Raw genomic sequence first — 21598 nt, 5'->3', positions numbered from 1 at the left:
AAACCCTGGAGACGCCCGCAGGCTTAGCTTAGCACCATGAAAAAGCCCTGGAGACGCCCGCAGGCTTAGCACCATGAAAAAGCCCTGGAGACGCCCGCAAGCTTAGCGCCATGAAAAAGCCCTGGAGACGCCCGCGAGCTTAGCTTAGCGCCATGAAAAAGCCCTGGAGACGCCCGCGAGCTTAGCTTAGCGCCATGAAAAAGCCCTGGAGACGCCCGCGAGCTTAGCTTAGCACCATGAAAAAGCCCTGGAGACGCCCGCGAGCTTAGCTTAGCACCATGAAAAAGCCCTGGAGACGCCCGCGAGCTTAGCTTAGCACCATGAAAAAGCCCTGGAGACGCCCGCGAGCTTAGCTTAGCGCCATGAAAAAGCCCTGGAGACGCCCGCGAGCTTAGCACCATGAAAAAGCCCTGGAGACGCCCGCGAGCTTAGCTTAGCACCATGAAAAAGCCCTGGAGACGCCCGCGAGCTTAGCTTAGCACCATGAAAAAGCCCTGCAGACGCCCGCAGGCTTAGTTTAGCACCATGAAAAAGCCCTGGAGACGCCCGCAGGCTTAGCACCATGAAAAAGCCCTGGAGACGCCCGCAGGCTTAGCTTATCACCATGAAAAAGCCCTGGAGACGCCCGCAGGCTTAGCTTAGCACCATGAAAAAGCCCTGGAGACACCCGCGAGCTTAGCTTAGCGCCATGAAAAAGCCCTGGAGACACCCGCAAGCTTAGCTTAGCCCCATGAAAAAGCCCTGGAGACGCCCGCAGGCTTAGCTTAGCACCATGAAAAAGCCCTGGAGACACCCGCAGGCTTAGCTTAGCACCATTGCTGCATACGGACTTGCAGCATCACATGATGACCCACAAAGACAATATCCTACACGTCCAGCATTGCTTATCATGTGAAAAAATCTACCAATTTATACAACTGGGATTGTTACAGAGACCAAACCTATGACTTCAGATTGGGGGGAAAAAAGCAAAAAATCTCCACAAATTAATGTGAATGATCGAATGAACAAGAGAAACATTAAACCTCACCTCACAAACAACAGAACTCCCATTCTCATTTACACTAAACGCAGGAGACACACCCTGCATCCAGGTGAACACCCGCACCCACCCCGCAGAGCGGGACTGGGGAGTCCCATCTCTAGAGGCCTGGCTTGTGCACAGGTCTCCGTTTCCACCGATAACCCCGGGCACAATTATCCAATCAGCTGTATACGCCAATGCTGGTTCACCAGCGCATTGGACCACAGTAACTAGACCACAACATTTCACTTAGTCACACAATGACTTCTACAGCCGTGATTCATGAGCTTTATCAATACATATAATCAGATCTCTAATGGCTGGTGAATTAAGTAAGTGGGACTCCCTAACCCAGCCATATATGTACGTGGTGGATATTTTATACAGCTGAATTCTGTATGGTTTGTTATTACAAAGAAAAACGCTTCAGTCCTGTTGCTGTTCTGTTGCTTGGCATGAGTACTACGGGGCGCATTACGGGTTCTCAGGGGTCTTAGGCTGTCCTGTTTCCTCCAGACCAGCAGGGGGCGCCGTGGCGGGTCTCACCTTGCAGCCCTCGCAGGCGTGCACGCCATAGTGGAAGCCCGAGGCCTTGTCCCCGCAGATTCGGCACTCCACGTTGATGCCGGCGGCGGCGGGGTTGTCCCGGCCCATCAGCAGCTGGTCCGAGAGCGATTGGGAGTGCGTGTGGGACAGGTCTGAGGAGCGAGAGGGACGGACAGACAGACAGACAGCTGAGCTTCACTCAGTTAACCCTGCTGTGGCTGAGCCAGACTGACAGACAGACAGACACCTCAGCTTTACACAGTTAACCCTGCTGCAGCTGAGCCAGACTGACAGACAGACACCCGAGCTTCACAGTCCACCCTGCTGACTCTTACACACTTTCTGACCTCTGGTCGGCTGTACTGTGAGCAGTGAGCACCAGCTGAGTTTGCTATGCAGCCCTCTGGACATAATTAACTGTTCAGCTCCAAGGGGGGGGGGGGGCAGAGTGGGGTTGGGCGGGGGCCGGGTTTCCAGTGCCACGGGGGGGTGGGGGTGCTGCAGGCGTTTTAGAGGACGTGTGCCTCACGTGAGCCGATGTGCACTAGCGTAGCGTGTGTTACATGTGTTCTTGCACACTAATGTGTGCTAGCGCGTGCTAATACGCTATAGTGAGTGCTAGTGCATGACAGACGTATGCTAATGAACACTGGTGAATGCTTATGTGTGTTAGTGAGCACTAATGTGCATTACTGCATCCTAAAGTAGGCTAGTGTACGCTACTGTGTGTTAGTGTGTGCTAGCATGAACCCTCCCAAACTTATGGGGAGCATTGCTGATTCAGAACAAGTCAATGTTTACGACTGGAAAAAGAAAAACAGTAAGAAAGAGAGCAAAAAAAAAAAAGAAAATGTATATACAAGATAAACAGAGGCAGGTGCTCAGGGTAGTACAAAAAGTGCTGTCACTTTAGATTAGAACACGGATATTAAATAACGCGCCCGCGGGGGAGTCCATCTTTCAAGTGCGGTGCGTTTATTGTTCTAGGCGTTCTGGGAAAGGCGGAACGTCAACAAAGCGCAGGCAGGGCGAGCGGGAAGCGTGTCACCGGGTTCAGTCCCAGAATGCCCCGGGGCGGCCGATTCGGCGGAGGCAGAAGCCGTGAGACGGAGCTCCGCTTAAACAGGTTCCTCTGGCGCGCCGAGCCCGTCGGGGGGGGGGGGGCGGGCCCGTCGGGGGGCGGCGAGCAGCTGTTTCCAGCGCTGCGCGGGGACGGGGCGCACTGCAGGGAGGAGCGCTCACGCACGGAGGGCTGGAAAACCCAGCTTTACAAAGTAACAGTCCTGCCCCCAGTACTGCGTTCCAATCGCCTGGATCTGCTAATTAGCACAATTTGTCAGCCGGGAGGCGGACCTAATCAGTGAAATCAGCTGGCTCAGGGGTCAGAAAGTAAAAGTCCTGCCATGTGTCCAGGGGTGGAAGAAACACATGGCAGGACTTTTACTTTCTGACCCCTGGACTTTTGGGAATTTCAAATTTGGGAGAAAAGGGGGAGAGCATTAAATAAAAATTTAAAAAAACCTTCACACTTCTGGCCTCCAAACAGGGTAAAGGAAGAGACCCAGAAGCCGTAGTGCTTCAATTAGGCTAAATATCAGAAGCACTCCGATGGAGACAACAACAAAAAACAAAACCAGCTCTCTTTCACTACAGAATAAGCGAGGGGAGGATTTATGTTCCTGTCTAACACGGGGCCAGAAAAACAGCCGAACCCGAGCAGGGAACTCCTGCAGATGGCACCTGGTCTTAATTCAGCTTAACAGGCCGGAGCAGAGCCTTTCAGCGCAGCGAAGCACGCTCATATCAAACGCGTTCAGCTCAGCGTTTTACTCACTTGCGCTACAGCGCTACGCTAACGGGAATAACGAGTAACAGCACAGTGCCGAGGGAGTTTTTATAAACACGCGCTGCGCGACCCGTTCCGAAAACTCAATAATCCCGGTCAGAAGCTTCGCAGTGAATGTGGAGGAGCTCGGCTACGCGCTAACCGCAGGGTCAGAGTCGAGGGGAACTCATTAAAGTCGCCGCGCTAATCTAGCTACGTACCTTAGCAACAACACCTGATTATTTCACGAAACTATTTTTATGAAAACGGAAAATTTTATTGATGTAAAAAGACTGTTTAATGCACCAGCTCCTCTGACCTTGCCGCTTTAAATGGTTTCTCCTGCTTTTGTAGTTTGTCTACGCTCGATCTCGCCCAAGAAGACAAACCGAAGGTTTTGTGAGGTCGTCCCGTGTGAAGGTTCCACTGCTCAAGGGCTTTCACCAGAACCATGAAGAAGTTAAGACACCCAAAATACCTCAGAAATGAGTTGCAGTTTCACAGTGCATGCGACTAGGCTCGAACAGTAGTAGAACTGGAACACAATCATGGCCATCCTTACACATACCCTCATTCAAAAGGTTCATTTTAACCAGCTGATAACTGTCATGAATTATCAGTAAATCTGTGACATCACAATGCACAGCTCAATGAGGTTTACTTCAGTTCTTTTTGCCTCTGAAGCATGTTCAATCACCAAAAGTCTAACAGGCCACAGCCACAGAAATCAGGTTCACAAGATGGGTAGCACCCTGACCATGAGGCGCACACACACACACACACTCTCTCTCTCACACACACTCCCAACAGCCCCACACACACGCACACATGCACTGCACACACTCTCTCACACACACTCCCAACAGCCACACACAAACACACGCACGGAAATGCAAACACCACTTTGACTGAAGCAAGCAGGCCTTTAGGACACCGTCGGACATTCCAGCCCATACGGCGATGGACCACTCAGCACGCTGACTGACCGATCCAAAGAACACGCTTTTATAAAAGCCAGCTAAGGCGAGAGGTCATCCAGTCAAACGCAGGGGTTACAGGCTGCCAAAAAAACGCACTGACTGCAGGGTAAATCCAACATCCACTTTTTCGGCTTCAAACTCATTCTGAAGTGAACCAGTCAGCCACACTCATTCACTATTCATCAGGTTCTGTCTTCGGCCTGTTTTACTAACCCTCACACAAACCAGGAATATCTTTCATTCAGAAAAATCCACCCAGTCTGCAACGGCACAGAGGAATGAAACCCACATATTCACACTTAGCTCCATTTCACCAGTGCATTAGGATCACCGGCGGCAGTTGGCTAAGGAGTTGGCCATGTAACCTAAAGGTCGCAGGTTCGATTCCCCGGTAGTTCACTGCCGTTGTACCCTTGAGCAAGGTACTTAACCTGCATTGCTCCAGTACATGTCCAGCTGTACAAGTGGATACAATGTAAGTCGCTCTGGACAAGAGCGTCTGCTACGTGCCTGTAAAACTGAACTAAACCGGAACACTGCAGGCAGCACAATGATTTTAATGGCAGAGCGCATTTCCCTCACATACGCACGGTATGCACACAGAGTAGACCCGCTAGTGTATCGGCTGCCCGTAGACCCCGCCCCCCTAACGCCGTGTGGAGCCGTGCTTCCTGTCCTCGGAGCCGCTGCCCTCTCCAGCTCCCACAGTGCTTTGCAGGACGTCTGAAAGAGCGGGATCCTCTTTCAGCGAAGCCCACACCCTGCATAATAACGCAAAACCCCGCTGCGGTTCAGTCTGTGAGCCTGGAGAAGCTCTCAGTGCACCACACACACACACACACAGACACACACACACACACTCACACACACACACACACACACACACACACACACACTCACACTCACACTCACACTCACACACGCTCACTCACACACACTCACTCTCACTCACACACTCACACACTCTCACACTCTCACACACTCTCACACAGACACACTCACACACACACACTCACACTCACACACACACTCACACACTCACACACACACACACACACACACACTCTCGCTCACTCACTCATACACACACACACACACTCTCACACACACACACACACTCACACGCTCACTCACTCAGACACACTCACACACTCACTCACTCAGACACACACTCTCGCTCACTCACACACACACTCACACACACACACACACTCTCACACAGACACACACACTCTCGCTCACTCACTCATACACACACACACACACTCACACGCTCACTCACTCAGACACACTCACACACTCACTCACTCACTCACTCAGACACACACTCTCGCTCACTCACACACACACTCACACACACACACACACACACTCACACACACACACAGGCAGGACCAGCTGTACCATGTGGGCGCTCTTACCTGTGTAACTGCGGGATGCCGCAGCGCTGTCTGCGGTCGCTGACTCAGCAACCGTATCCCCTTCGCCCTGTTCCGAGACCTCGGCCTCAGTTTGGCCCTCGTCCTGGGGGGCCACGTCCCAGCCCAGACCCCCAGGGGACGCTTGCTCCCCGGTCCCGCGCTGCACTTCCTCCCCCGAGCCTGCAGGGGGCATCTGCTCCCCAGTCCTGCACTGCGCTTCTACCCCCAAGCCTGCGGGAGGCGCCTGCTCCCCAGTCTCGTGCTGCGCTTCCTCCCCCGAGCCAGCAGGGGGCGACGGGTCCCGGGGTGACCTGCCGCCGTTCTCCAGGTGGGTCCCCGACGCACCCGGCTCCAGCTCCTCCCCCTTCATCTCCGCTGTGATTGGCTGAAGCTCGGCCATTGGCGCCGTATTCGGCCCCTAAAGCTCACCTACCTCCGTCATACCCCCAACATCGCCGCCCTGCTGGACAAACACAGAACAAGCAGCTCACTCCTTCATGCCAATTCAGATCTTTAAAGAGTCATTGCACTCACTGCCTCAGCCTGGCTCTTCTGACTGCACACCGGGGGTGGGTGGAGTAGGTGTGTCCATCTCATTTGCATAAAGAATTTTATATGCAAATGAATTTGTACAGCGTGACTGTGACTGGCTCCTGAAACTGGTTCAAACTGTCAAGATAGGCATTGCAGATCAAATATGAATCAATATTCTTGTAATTACACAGCCTATTTCTCACCTCAAATGAAACATATTTTAGTGGACTGTTTAGCTGGAATGTGAGAAAGTTTACGAACAGGCCATGTTTCTCCAGTTTGAAGAACACTGAGCCAAAATCAATCCAGCCAATCAGGTGCCGGCAGTTTTCTGTCATATTAAGAAGTAAACAAACAAATTTGCAGTCGACAACAATTTTCCAGCTGGATATCTTGATTGACATCTACATGACACAGTAGTACCGACAAAGACGTACTCTCATATCACGATGGGGCGGGGCCAGAGTGGAATGCAGAAAGCATTTTTCAAACCTTAGGGCAACACCAGGACGTTTTGTCCAAGTTCCCTCTGCCAAATGATATTATTTCAGAAATTTTTAAATGGCAAGGATCATTATAGAGTAGGCATACACACGTGTACAGCTTTAAAAAAGTGATCCAGGTTGTAATTAAGGTTTCATCAGATAATACTCAGTTGCACAGTACACACAATACAAACAACATGGAAATTATTTTTCTAGGAGACACAAGTAACCTTTTTACAACCAAAGTAGCCACAGGAAAACCAAAATCTGAACTGAAAAAATTCTGTGTAATTTTAGGATTATAATTCATTTCCAGTTTGACTGAAACTTGTCATGAAATTAGCCATGTCAGGAACAGGGAACAGAACCATGAAGCCACAGAAGGACTGTTTGGTGACACATTCCGGGGAGCATAAAGGCTATTCACCCAGGGTTTTGCACACAAAGCGGTCTTCATTCCCACAGTGCACCCTGCCTGAATGCGCTGCAGGATCACCAGACGGCCTGCATGCTGACACCTGTTGCAGTCAGGTGTCTGAACGTCTCGCTTCGCAGTGTATGCGGGTATCAAATATCAGGCTCCACCCTGTAGCTACATTCCTTCCTTCCTTCCTCTTGCCCTGCACTTTCCCCTACTGGCCTTGCGCTGATCCCAGGGTTTTCCCTGCCGTAGAAAGGCTTGGGCGCAGCGCCTAAGTGTTTTTGCGGAGCGCCTTAAGCCGAATGAACGTAAAAAGGCATTTAGGCGACATCAGAATGAACGTAAAAACAACGGTGAAAGTTCTATGCGCTGACAAAAAAAAAAAAAAAAAAAACGCAGAGGTGGCTTCATGGTTTTAAACACTCAGCACTATGATGACATTATGAATAGAAGTGGGTGGTTGACAAGCGCTCTTATGTTTTTATGCATGGTAGGTTTGATCTAAATGCATTTACAGAATATAGCGTTTTTTTCCCCGAAGATGGTATTTCTCAATATAATTGTGCGGCTGTGTTAACACATTACTACGGTTGTGGGTCAGGCACTCATCACGGTAAGAAGAAATTTTAGTATAGCGCTTCCGATTTCGCTTGTGTCGAAAGTGCTGCGACGGAAACAACGATAAATTTACCGACTAGCCACATTTGTCCAAAATATAAACAAGGCAGTTTTCACGGGAAACATTTTATGACAATGTTAGCCAGCGAAGCTAGCTAGTTGACGTTACACAAAGATACCTCGACGGAACTAACGTTAGTATTTAACGTGGCTTGGTAGCTAAAAAAAGTTAGGCTGTGTTCACACGTAACGTCTTTTTCTGATGAAAACCGCTGGTCAAAGCGTTTTTTCATTTAAAAAAAAAACTTTAAAAACACGCTGTTCGAAAATATAGTTGAGAGCGCCTAAGCCCTCTGAAAACCTAGGGGAAACCCTGTGATCCCACCATCTTGGCTGGGCACTTTTTTTGCTCAGTGTGCAACTCCTAGAAGGAGCTGTGCTCAGTGTGTGTCTCCTAGAAGGAGCTGTGCTCAGTGTGTGTCTCCTAGAAGGAGCTCAGTGTCTCCTAGAAGGAGCGGTGCTCAGTGTCTTCTAGAAGGAGCTGTACTCAGTGTCTCCTAGAAGGAGCTGTGCTCAGTGTCTTCTAGAAGGAGCTGTACTCAGTGTCTCCTAGAAGGAGCTGTGCTCAGTGTGCGACTCCTAGAAGGAGCTGTGCTCGGTGTCTCCTAGAAGGAGCTGTACTCAGTGTCTCCTAGAAGGAGCAGTGCTCAGGCTGGCTGAATTTTTTTTTCTTTAAACTTATTAACACATTGGTGGTTTGGCTTGTTATCATTTGCTTTGTCTTTTTAACTCTTCATTATTTACAAATGGTTAGTTTTTAGTGGCCATGTGTCCAAGCGTTCACCAATTAGGAGCCTATTGATTCAAACTCAGGGCTGCTTAGCCCTCTTCATCCTCAATTATAGTTCCAGCGTGCTTTCCCTTCAGGTGCTTGTGCATCACTGTTGTGTTCCCATGCCACACAAGTTCCGTTTTTTTGAATTCTTCAATGTAAAGTGCTCCCTTACTTTGGAAGATTTGAGTCGCACACAAGTTCACACCCGAAGAGCTGCCACCTCCGTCTCCGCCATCTTTCAAATGCATCGCCATTCTCTCAAGGAAGTAAAGCAGCGACTACACGGTCAACATGCAAGACCTGTGTTCTATCCAGACCAACACAATTCTGTCCATTACGCTCTAAAAAGGACACAGCTATACAATTTGAAACACAGCCCTACTAAACTTTAAAAAATTCGATCAAACTAAACGATAAAAAAATTTGTCGCCATCGAATTTTCATTGTCGGTTTAGTCAACATCATCGGTTAGTTGTTGCAGCCATAAATGAAAGAAAGGGAAAATGAGAGAGAGAAAGGGAAAAAGAGGGAGAGGAAGGGAAAAGGAGAGAGAAAGGGAAAAGGAGGGAGAGGAAGGGAAAAGGAGAGAGAAAGGGAAAAGGAGGGAGAGGAAGGGAAAAGGAGAGAGAAAGGGAAAAGGAGGGAGAGGAAGGGAAAAGGAGAGAGAAAGGGAAAAGGAGGGAGAGGAAGGGAAAAGGAGAGAGAAAGGGAAAAAGAGGGAGAGGAAGGGAAAAGGAGAGAGAGAGAAAGGGAAAAAGGAGAGAGAGAGAAAGGGAAAAAGGAAGGAGAGAAAGGGAAAAAGAGGGAGAGGAAGGGAAAAGGAGGGAGAGAAAGAGAAAAGGAGAGAGAGAAAGGAAAAAGGAGAGAGAGAGAAAGGGAAAAAGGAGAGAGAGAGAAAGGGAAAAAGGAAGGAGAGAAAGGGAAAAAGGAGGGGGAGAACATCACCCCTCAGGGCATGAAATTAACTTCTCACCCACAGGACAGAGTGGCTAGAGGATTCTAAAAACCACCAGCCATTTCCAGCATTTTACCAGCCACACCCCCTTTTACAATACAACACAACCTGGGTGGTTAACCTGCCAAAGTGGCTGCTAGAGTAGAAAATCTTACCAGCCGCAATCAAAATTTTACCAGCATCGGGCCGGTGGAGGGTGTTCATTTCATACCCTGCCACCCCCCCCCCCCACCACCACCACCCTTCCCTCATCCTGCCTCACCCCCCTCCTCCCCAGACACCAGACCGGCCTAATTAGCTTTCCCTGTACACAGCTAACTGAACAATTGGACGGGCTGTCTGACACGCACTCTTGACACAGAGCAGCAGGAGCCTGTGTGTGACCCCCCAGAAACCCCCTCTCACAGTCAAGTCCCCACATCACAGGCTTACGTCGAAAATCAGTGAAAAAGTCTACCATCGGATCAAAGGTCACAGTCCCGTCCAGGTAGGCTGAGGTTGAAGGGAAGTGCATTGTGGGAGGAGGTGGGAGATGATCTTGGCGGAGTGGTGCACAGAGGTGATTAGTGAAGGCACAGAGGCGCGGGGTCAGGGGTCAAACCCGTGTTAATCTGCGGATTTAGGCCAACGCTGCCTGTCGGAGGAAATTAGGAAAACAAAGAAGAGCTGGGAGCGCCGGGTGTGGCCCCAATAACGGACAACAGTCCGAGTCCCCGGGAGGCGGGAGAGCGTGACCAGCAGTGTCCTCACAAGCCATGCGTGCTCGCGTGTGTACGTCTGTCCTCACAAGCCATGCGTGCTCGCGTGTGTGCGTCTGTCCTCACAAGCCATGCGTGCTCGCGTGTGTGCGTCTGTCCTCACAAGCCATGCGTGCTTGCGTGTGTGCGTCTGTCCTCACAAGCCATGCGTGCTCGCGTGTGTGCGTCTGTCCTCACAAGCCATGCGTGCTCGCGTGTGTGCGTCTGTCCTCACAAGCCATGCGTGCTCGCGCGTGTGCGTCTGTCCTCGCAAGTCATGCGTGCTCGCGTGTGTGCGTCTGTCCTCACAAGGGAACTAGGGCAGACACATACACACGCAAGCACTGATGGACACTACATAATAAACACGCACACACACTATATACACGCACACTACACACACACACACACACGCCACACGCACCACACACATGCACACTGCACACACACACGCCACACACACTATATACACGCACACTACACACACACACACGCCACACGCACCACACACACGCACACGCCACACACACTATATACACGCACACTACACACACACACACACGGCACACGGCACACGCCACACGCACACTGCACACACACACACACACACACCAGACTCAAACATTTTTTCCCTTGCCTTTGTAAAAGCGATGCTCATGCACGCGCTATTGACCCTAACGACCCTCCATGGTCACGGAAACCGCTGCGTGCTCACGCGAGGAAGAGACCTGCGTTCAGATCAAGTTAAACAGATGCACTGTGTGGGCGCAAAACAAACACACGCTACACACAGACACAATCTGCTCCGGCACTGCAGAATGTGGTAGCATGAATGCTAGCGTACGCTCCGTGCTCCATAAAGACACGCATTCACACACACTTTAGACTGACCAAAAACTGCACTCGAATATAAAGCAAAAGACACCGTGCTGTCCATTTTGCTTGAAATGGCCAATAAGGCTTCAAAACAGTAGCAAATAATTAAGTAATAAACGTGCCCCTCCACACAGCGTACAGTCAGAATAAAAGGAGCAGCCTGGCTTTATAATCAAATGATCCCAGCGGGATCGCTTCACAATACCCAAATCCTGTCCCAGATTCCGCGTCCAACTGACAATTCCCGTTCTCCGACGAGCAGCAGACCGGAGGACCTCGAACGCGCGAGCAAGCCTTCGGTCCAGCAGATCGGGTAATGCCAAATCTCAAAAGACCAAAAAAACCCCCGATCTCGAAAAAATCTCACCAAATCGGGCTCGGGAAAAAATCTCCTCGCGGCGTTCCTCCTCAGTCACGGGGCCGACGCAGCGACCGAAAACCAAAAAAAGGTCGGCGCTCGCACACAATCACCGTGACGACGTACTCAAATGCCAGTTTATTTGAAATGTAAATTTCACGGGCCTAAAATATGAACTCAGGAAAGCACTCGTTATACATTTGTGAAAATAATGAAAAGACGGAGGACACCATTGCCCCTCTACTTCTGCTTGCATTTTCGTGACATATGGACTGGTAAATGGTAAATGGACTGCATTTATATAGCGCTTTTATACAAAGCGCTTTATAATTGATGCCTCTCATTCGCCAGAGCAGTTAGGAGTGAGGGGTTAGGTGTCTTGCTCAAGGACACTTCGACATGCCCAGGGCGGGGTTTGAACCGGCAACCCTCCGACTGCCAGACAATCGGTCTTACCTCCTGAGCTATATCGCCCCACATATATCAGTAAAAAGGCTGTTTTTTACGCTTTTCTGCACTTTTCTCCCCAAAATTGGAATGGGAAACAGCCAACACCACACCAGCCACCGCCGCCACCACCACAACACACATTCACCAAAACACGACGATGAGGTGCGAAACTAAAACAACCGATCCGTAACAGAGCAAGAGCGAATCCACCGGAGACGAAGCAAACGTACAACACACCAGCACAAATTACCACAGCACCGAAACTTCACACATGGAAACATACACTCACCGGCCACTTCGTTAGGTCCACCCGCTCAACTGCAAACTGCAACCCGTTAACGCAAATATCTAATCAGCCAATCACGTGGCAGCGACTCAATGCATTTAGGCATGTAGACATGGTCAAGACGATCTGCTGAAGTTCAAACCAAGCATCAGAATGGGGAAGGAAGGTGACTTAAGTGACTTTGAACGTGGCATGGTTGTTGGTGCCAGACGGGCTGGTTTGAGTATTTCAGAAACTGCTGATCTACTTGGATTTTCACGCATAACCATCTCTAGGGTTTACAGAGAATGGTCCGAAAAAGAGAAAATATCCAGTGAGCGGCAGTTCTCTGGGAGAAAATGCCTTGTCGATGGCAGAGGTCAGAGGAGAATGGCCAGACTGGTTCGAGCTGATAGAAAGGCAACAGTAACTCAAATAACCACTCGTTACAACCGAGGTATGCAGAAGAGCATCTCCGAACGCACACCACGTCAAACCTTGAAGCAGATGGGCTACAGCAGCAGAAGACCACACCGGGTGCCACTCCTGTCACCTGATGAAGTGGCCGGTGAGTGTATATGAGTAACCTTCACATTTCGTGTGGAAAGGAAAAGAAGTGATGAAAATGAAGAAACGATTTGTGTATAACCCCATGGCGCTAAAACCGCTGGTTCAGTCTCAGTGTAGATGTGATTATGATGCCTTTATAAAGCCCCTATGACTACTCTGATGAGTAATCCTATAAAGGACCTGAATTCACAGATATCATGTGCACAATAAATCCAGTGCATTTAGAGATCCGCATTAGAAAAAAAGCTTCAAGAAGAGCAGCTAAAAGCGCAAGAATCCCGCGAAGAAGTGGCAGAAGAATCACTGGCATCTAATCAGCAGGAAGGAGGCTTCGTGGACACAGTGTTGGCAGACTTCAACAAGTGTGTCTGTCTGCGATGGGGGTTCTCCTCACATTAAGAAAAGGATTATGTAAACTTCCTGAAAGTAGGGTGAAAAGAAGTTCAAAGCAGTCCACCAGACGATCAAAACTAAATTTGATAAACTTCTATCAATATTTCAGGGTGAACTGTTTCCTTTACCCAGTCAATCCCCTTGTAATAGTCTGGTATTAGTACAGTAAAATGAAAAGTAGAAAGCATTACACTCTGTAAACTGGCATGTGTATACATTGTATAGAACAACACATGAAAAATTAATCTAGACTTAGTTGTTTAGAGATAATTCGTTTATCGATATTTATTCGTTTAATTTTTATTCTTAAGTAATCAATGCAAAAAATTAAGTCAAAGTATTCAAACTTGAGCCAGCAAGTCTTTCTGATTACAAACCATTGTTAGTACTGATTCGAACGCTCAGTAGGTCTGGAAACTAGATGTGGGTAGGCCAAAAGTGGAGTGAAAATGGACACCTAAATTTGTTCATGATGGTTCTCGTGTTTTTTTTCTCTCAAACGCATACCAACAGCCATTACTCCAAGGTCACAGTATGGGCGTCAAATGTCAGAAAGATCTGTGTGGTCAAGATTGAAAAGAAGCTATTTCCCCCCCCCAGAATTACCCAACAGTCGTAAGAAACCTGTTGGCAGTTTGGTCCCTCATTTTTAGTCTGTGTTCTCTTTAAACAACATCCAATCAAAATTCTGGATGCCGTCTTTTTAACACAACAGCCAATCACGGCATTGAATGGCAACGATAAATCAGAACTTGCATTTAGGCTACTTGCAGTAGAGCACCCAGATTTGGTTGCAGATCTCTAAATACACTGGATTTGTTGTGCACACGGTGTCTGTGAATTCAGGTCCTTTTAGGATCACTGATCAGAGCAGTCGTAGTAATAGAGGCATTATAAAAGGCACCATAAACACATCTTCCCTCAGTCTGAACCAACGGTTTCAGTGGAGTGGTGTTATCATGCAAATCTTTTCATCTTCTCCTTTCTACTGGAAATTTTCTGAAAGATGGTTTGTGTTTTTGTTTTCTCAAAAGCATACCAATGGTCTTTACTCCTAGGTTACATTATGGGTGTCAAATATCAGAAAGATCTGAGAGGTCAAAATTGGAAAGGAGCCATTTGTCCCCGTAATTACCCTATTTCAGCCCTGGAAGTAAGCAACGTTGTTATTACGATGGAAATTTGCTTTCATCAAATTGACACAATTTCAGAGAGTTCAAGCAAAACATCTATTTAGCCAGGGCTACTACATTACATTACAGGCATTTAGCAGACGCTCTTATCCAGAGTCAGTTGCACAACTTTCACATAGCATTTTACACTGTATCCATTTATATAGCTGGATGTGTACTGAGGCAATGCAGGTTAAGTCCCTTGCTCAAGGGTACAACAGCAGTATCGTAGCGGGGACTTGAACCTGCGACCTTTAGGTTACAAGCCCATTTCCTTACCCGCTGTGCTACACTGCCGCCCACACGCCCTACTGGGGGGCTCATCCTGTTAATGGCACTGTTCGAGCTCATGGATGGGCCCCTCAGTCTGCCAATGAATCCAGACTGTGCCTGTGCCGATTGGCCGGCAGTCGCTCAGGGCGACACACCATTTGCCCAATCAGTCGGCAGGGTTGGCAGCGTCTCACCGGGCATCAGAAACCGCCGGCGGTCAGTGTGGTGCCCACAAACCCGCCTGTTACGCAGGACACGAGGCGTCTTCCTCCGACTCGGGTCTGTGTGAATGTTCTTAATTGAACATTCTAATGCTGATGTAACAATCACTGCTGGTGATAAAAAGCAATGGAGTTCTAGAATACTGAAGAAAAAAACAACTCTTCAGAGGGTTAACACCTGACAGGAGCTGGCCAATCAGATGGCCTGGAATGAGAGCAAAGGCAGTGTTCCTGGCCCACGCCCTCAGGTGAGACAGACAGGTAGCGCTGCGCTCGTCACGAGACGCTGAGTGAGGCAGGGATCCAGGGAGCCAGTGAGACAGGTTACAGGAGGTGCCAGGCGTTCCGGCACAGCCCATGTGTAGGCTGCTGCTCTGGGGAGCAGGCCTGCGCTTCATCCCCGTCTGCTTCCCCAAAAGGGACAGGGACCACCCCCCATGGGTGATTTATGCCTGCACGACAGCCAGGCCAACACTCGCTTTCATTAGAGTTAGCAGCCTACCACAAACCACTGAAAGGGGGTCCAAAACACATGTGCACATACACTGTTACTCACACACAGACACACACACACACACGGACACACACACGCAGACACACAAGCATGCACGCATACACACTCTCACTCACACACACACACACAGTTACTCACACACAGACACACACACACAGACACAGCCACACACACATGCACGCATACACACTCCCACACACACACAGTTACTCACACACAGACACACTCTTACTCACACACACACACACACACACACACACACACACACACACACAGTTACTCTCACACAGACACACACACACACATTGTTACTCACTCACACACACACACACACAAACACACACGTCCAGTACACGCAAAGCTGAGCCACCAGAAAAATGAGAAAGCAAACCTCACAGCAGGCATTCAGGAGTCACATGACCGCTCCGACCAGCTCTCTGCTGGGGGCTTACCGGAGCTTTTTATAGACATTTTGCAGCAGCAAACAGGATCTAAACACAAGAGGCTCCTGGGAGTATTTAACTCACCGTACGTTCAAATTCTTCCCAGGGTGCCGAGCGGCTACTCAAGCAGCACGACTGGCCTGGACCAAATACTCAGCTGACTGCAGGGTCACTGCTGTATAAAGCCCAACAAACACTTATATTTGCTTTTATAATAACTCTTAAAGAGTTGCAGAAATTCTGACATTTCCAGACCAGCGAACCAGGTCTGCTTGAAAAATGGCTGGACAGAATTCACCCTTAAAGCCCATTGGATAACGCAGAGTTAGGCTTCCCACTATTGGTGGACGGCGTGGCCAATGACAGAACCCACACCCGAGCCACTGAAAGCACTCACATATGTCACCTCTTGCACGATAGGGAGGCAGATACAGGACTGACGGTTCCCCATGGTGAGTGTGTCACTCGATCGGTGCCTAGAAACACCCGATTCACCGACTGAATCACATGTCGGAGCGCGGACAGGAAAAACCGTTGGCTTTGTGTCACTGTCCACAGCTGAGTCATCCTTTTCACCCCGTATCAACAGAGGCTGAATTAATTAGGCATCAAATGGGATGACTCAACTCTTTTCATGAAGTTGAATGGATGAGCGAGATTGGGAGAGAGAGAGAGATAGAGAGAGAGCTCCGCCCCTAGTAACCAGGAGAGTACCTCCTTGCATGAGTGTCTTGTAAAAGGAAATGCGATCTTGTTGTGAGGTCTACTGCAGATTTCAAACACAGACTGCAGAAAAAATTAAGGACAATGTCACTGTGATGTCACCCATTGACTGTCCAATGGCTCCTGAAAAGCGCTTTGAAACCACTGAAGTCCCGCCATGTTGGAGCCAGAGACCGCGGAGCAGTGAAAAGGGGGGACCCTTATATGGGCATGAAGCCCGGACCGGGTCTGGGTCGGTCACTAAGCCTGCGAGATCCCTGATTCGTCCACAAAATCTTAGAATGTCGTCCAAATGACACGGCAACTTAAAATCGGTACATCAGCAGACATCAGACAAAATTTAAAAAACACCTATTGAGACCGCACGCTCTTGAGAGAAAAAAATGACTGACTTCGTATTTTCACCATATTGGTAGCAGTACTAAAATGGGTGACTGAAAGACCTATACTGGAGCCAATCCCACTGGTGCTAGTGAGCAACGTCTCTCAACAAGACCAGGAAGTGAGCTTCAAAAATGAAGCCCGTTTTTTTTTTTTTTTTTAACCACTTTTGGTGTCAAACCAGCTGGCCGCTCTGCACAACAGTCTCCAGCAGAGGATTCCCTGTCACACACAAGGACTCAGGAAGCTGACCACAGCCCTTTTTCACACCCGTGTGACCTGGACAGGATATACTGAGTTAGCTGGCTAACTGCACTAAAACCCGGAACTCTCCCAAATCTAGGAACATGGACATGGACTTTTCCGTTTCGTGAAGTGAAATACCTCCCTGAAGATCAAAGGAACTCTGCGGCTTACAGCAGCCAGTCAGAACAATACGATACGCAGTGCAGAAAGGGGTAAACTACGAGCTGCTCTGGGGATCACGCTGCCTGAACCAGCGACGTGCTCTCCATCAGAGTTCCCCAAGGAGACAGAGATCACAGCACTCAACAGAGCCTGAAAATGAGCCAGTAAAAAACAATTCCCTCTCCAAACGAATGTGGTTATGGCAAAATTCTGAGGACTCAACAGCCCCTCTCACTATTGACCAATCAGCTCAGCTCAGCGAGTCTGGGTGACATCAGCTTTAGGAATGAATCAAATGCCACTTTCCAGTAGTTAAATCAAAAATAGACCTTTTGAAGAATGTCAGAGAAGGTAAAATAATTATTGATACCATTCCACACTGCAATTCTGCTGAGTAAAACAAGTCAAATACTCTGGCAAGCTACATGTCAATATCTAACCTTTTTTTCCCCCAAAAGCGAGTTAACATAGGACTGGTTTTTGTTGTGTCATTTTTCTCCACAACATATTAACCAGCTGAAATTAAACTTTCATACATGTCAAAAATGACTAAAAACAGAATTAAACAGAACTACTAACAAACAACATCATTACACAAGAATCGTCTTCAAAATCACGGAGCTTGACATGTCAAAGCGACGCACCACGCCGACGGAACGAGACAAACCGAAAGATGTGCTTATTTTTGCAGGGTGCGTCATCAGTAATAGACTTCCTTGGTTGACTCATGACACTAAGGTTTCGGCCAAGTTCCAGAGAACAGCACTTTCAAGTGCGCGATACAGGAGCGCCATCCTCCAAACACGCAAGGACACATCTGAAACCCACAGTTCTAACGGCAAGCAACTCAAGCCTGTGCAGTTACGACTCGGATGAGAACCAACCGGGGCAGTCTGTGCATGTGCAGTTTCTATCTTTCAATCGTCACTGGTCTCATCTGCTTTATCTTGGAGACAGAAAGGTGCGATTCGTAAGAATAAAAAATGAAAGTGAAGTTATTTCTAACTTACTCTTCTTAAACCGAATACAGATCACAGTTCTAATGAATACGGTAAGAGACAGAGAGACATGCCAGCACCAGTGAAACTGACTTAACTGTGGTAATAAATGCAAAATACCGCCCTATGTGCAAATGCAAAATAAACAGCATCTACACACAACTAAAAACTAGGGAATACCAGAAATAAAATATAAACACACCAATTATTATGCAATAGGGAATGGGAACGCATTCAACATGCAATCATTTTGTAGACGCTCTTAATCTTGTCTAAACCAATGCATAATTTAGAGGGTCATGGCATGATGATCAATAAAGTGCGTAAAATCTATATCATCAAAAGAGCATGTTACAAATCAGTCATACTGACTCCTTCATAACTTAGAGTATAATACATGCTTCATACTGAACGACTCCCAGTATAAATTAGGCGATATTAGTGAATAACTTGTTTCGAATCAACTGCCGGGTAGAAAATTGCATAACGGTTAGCTTGCTACAACTCGTGGCTTTTAACACATGCGAAAGGGACGGATGACTGACAAGCGAGCTAGACAGCAAAGTTAACCAGATTAGCTAGCCAGCTAGCAACAACAGTGATGGAATTAGCCATCCCGGGCATGTAGCTAGGATAGCTATCAAAAATTACTCCAGACACTCACTAGATAAGTTAGGTAGACTAACTTGCTTGGCAACGGTATATGTATAGCTAGGCCTGTCATTATTATTCAGTCCAATAAATAGCTGTGTGTATATTCATTAAATAGCCTCACTCGCGTGTACCTGTGAAGTTTCGTTTTCACTTTCCAGAGAACAGTTATTGTTCAAGTTCAATTATTGCTTGCTAGCTAGCTACCTATTGAACGTTAGCAGCTAGCAAGAGCTGCATCCAACGAATCCTTGCTTGTTCGGCCCCGTTCAGTTCATAGCGTTAGCCATCAGTTAGCCATTGTTTGGTAGCTGGCTAGTCATTGACAAAGTGGCAAAGTAATCTATCTACTAAACATTAGCCATGTACTGATATCCATGTTATCGCAGTATTGGTTTCATTTTACTCCACACAATCTTATAACCTTTGTGTACAGTACAAAATGAACAGGACAAGCTGGTTAGTCAGCTGACTATCGATAGCTAGCAACTAGCTATCCAGCTTTTAGCTAGTGTTCTTTTAACCAGACACTAGCTAGTTCAATTTCAAATGCCAGTCAGAGTGCTTACCTTCTCTCCTTGGTTCTGAAAAGTTCCCAAAGTGTGGCGCGTTGTTTCTGTTCAATGTGTTATCCACCAGCTTATTTTCGCAAAACGAATGAATGATAAATGCTTAGGATACAATTAGACCTAACGTTAGATAGCTATCACTGTTCCCCTTATTAAAAATCCAACTCGCTCCTCGTCTCTTCTCGCTCGCCGAGATTTTCCACGTTTAGATTTTACTCACAGATTCACAGCTTTATTAAAATACTCCGCTCAGCGCAGCCCTACATGTACCAGTGTACTAGTTGTTCACATACAGTAACTATTAGGGAAGCGTAAACTTTTATTCGCAATTGTAGTTCTCCCTAACCCATTACAACCCACAGTCTCCTTTCCCGTCAGAAATCCTAGCTATCGCTGTTTGTCCAGTGTATTTGTCACAGGAGCTGACGCAGAGCAAGGCACGTAAAAGCGAGGCGTTACGTAGTTAGCAGTGAGCTGGTGTTGTAGTCTCTTATGTCACAGTAGCGTGCAGAGATTCACAGAATTTACAGCTCGATAGAAGTCTACCTGCCCCCTAATTTATTTACTAATATATTTTGTTTATTTGTACGGGTTTGTAACTTTTAGATTTGATAATGTTGATTGTTCCGTTTTTGTACAGTTCTTTGTTTCTTGGAGAATTTCTTCAAGAATGACAAAACACTAATTTAATTTAGAAGTGGAGAAAACTTGAAATCGGTGTCGCACTGTAGGCAACGCGTTATAGCAAAGCGCGGCACTCGATAAAAATTGCACGATTTGATCAGTAAATACAATAATTTGTGTTATAGGCTAATATTATATGGTTGATTTCACGATGCAGCTCGTAGTGATCATTAATTTGATGTGGGCCAATGTTCCTACCCACTCCGAGGTTAATTAAATCATTGAATTTAAACAATGGCTGTCTAGAAATCCACGTCGCATCGCAGATATTTACTGTGAATTATGTAGACCATCTAATGTAAAGGATGATCAGGTCGTCTTTTTAAGAGACGGCACCTACACCAGGGACTTTTGAGTTTTATTTGCTCCAGGGGAAGAGTGCCCCCTACTGACCCACTAACATCAATTCAAGCATCAGCCTCGTTTTTCCATGTCTGCCAACAGCAGTCTTAACCAATCCCAACCCTGCGTAGCTACTGCGCTATTAGCGTTTTCAAGCTCCATGTTTTGATGAATACATTTGTGTAATTTTGCATGTAAAAGATGTTTTTCGATTTTATATATCACATCTGCAATATTTTACCACTACTAGGTTCTGTTGGTTTGATAAATTTACACACCATAATCTACAAATATATATTAAAAACCTATAAAAATTTCTTATGAAAGTAACTAAAAACAATGGCTTGATTCAAAACATTTCTTAAACAATGTGCAAATCAATAATTGCCAAAGGCATTTGCACTTCTAGAAAGGGTAAGTGTGGGTTTGTTTCAGAATGTATTTTCCGAAACCACATGCCCCACATAGAATAAATTAAACCGTATGAAAACACTTCTCACATATTGAGACCCTATGGCAACTCCTGTGAAAACACGGCACAACATTGCTGGTCAACAAAATACCTTTAATGAGAAGAACCTGCTGAACAAACAGACGAGGTGGTAACCCTCGATGAGAAAAGGCATACAGAAAACAGGCCAGTTCCTTTGAATGTGCAGCTGTCATCTACGCACACTTACTAAAGGATATCATTTTTCTTACAGACACAAAGGAAGAAAGATTGATTATTATGAATTACATTCTGCTGTAACTGTTTCTGTATTTGTTGTTTAGCTTGCTGCATTAATACAGTTGACATGGGTTTATAAGCTTCCAACCAAAAAAGGCTTTAGGTAACATACGGATCTGCTGGATATTATATTGGCATATTGGAAGGTCCAACATACTTTGTTACAGGCAGGACCTGATATACATTTGCTCAGGAA

General features: G+C 47.3%; 1 protein-coding gene across 1 annotated transcript in view; it reads right to left on the bottom strand.

Annotated features, from left to right (window-relative positions):
• ppardb (peroxisome proliferator-activated receptor delta b) overlaps positions 1 to 20055 on the bottom strand; it is a 26854-nt gene extending 6799 nt beyond the window's left edge. Inside the window, exons 1-3 of the mRNA XM_035382859.1 lie at positions 19647 to 20055; positions 5797 to 6259; positions 1571 to 1722 (exon numbers count right to left, since the gene is read on the bottom strand). Coding sequence (XP_035238750.1) covers positions 1571 to 1722; positions 5797 to 6196 — 552 coding nt within the window. The 5' untranslated portion in view covers positions 6197 to 6259; positions 19647 to 20055. The remainder of the gene's footprint in view (positions 1 to 1570; positions 1723 to 5796; positions 6260 to 19646) is intronic.
• Between the last annotated feature and the right edge of the window lie 1543 nt (positions 20056 to 21598).

The sequence above is a fragment of the Anguilla anguilla genome, chromosome 11 (assembly GCF_013347855.1).
Source record: "Anguilla anguilla isolate fAngAng1 chromosome 11, fAngAng1.pri, whole genome shotgun sequence".
Classification (NCBI taxonomy): domain Eukaryota; kingdom Metazoa; phylum Chordata; class Actinopteri; order Anguilliformes; family Anguillidae; genus Anguilla; species Anguilla anguilla.
Note: the sequence above shows the minus strand (reverse complement) of the source record. Positions and strands in the feature narration are given on the sequence as shown.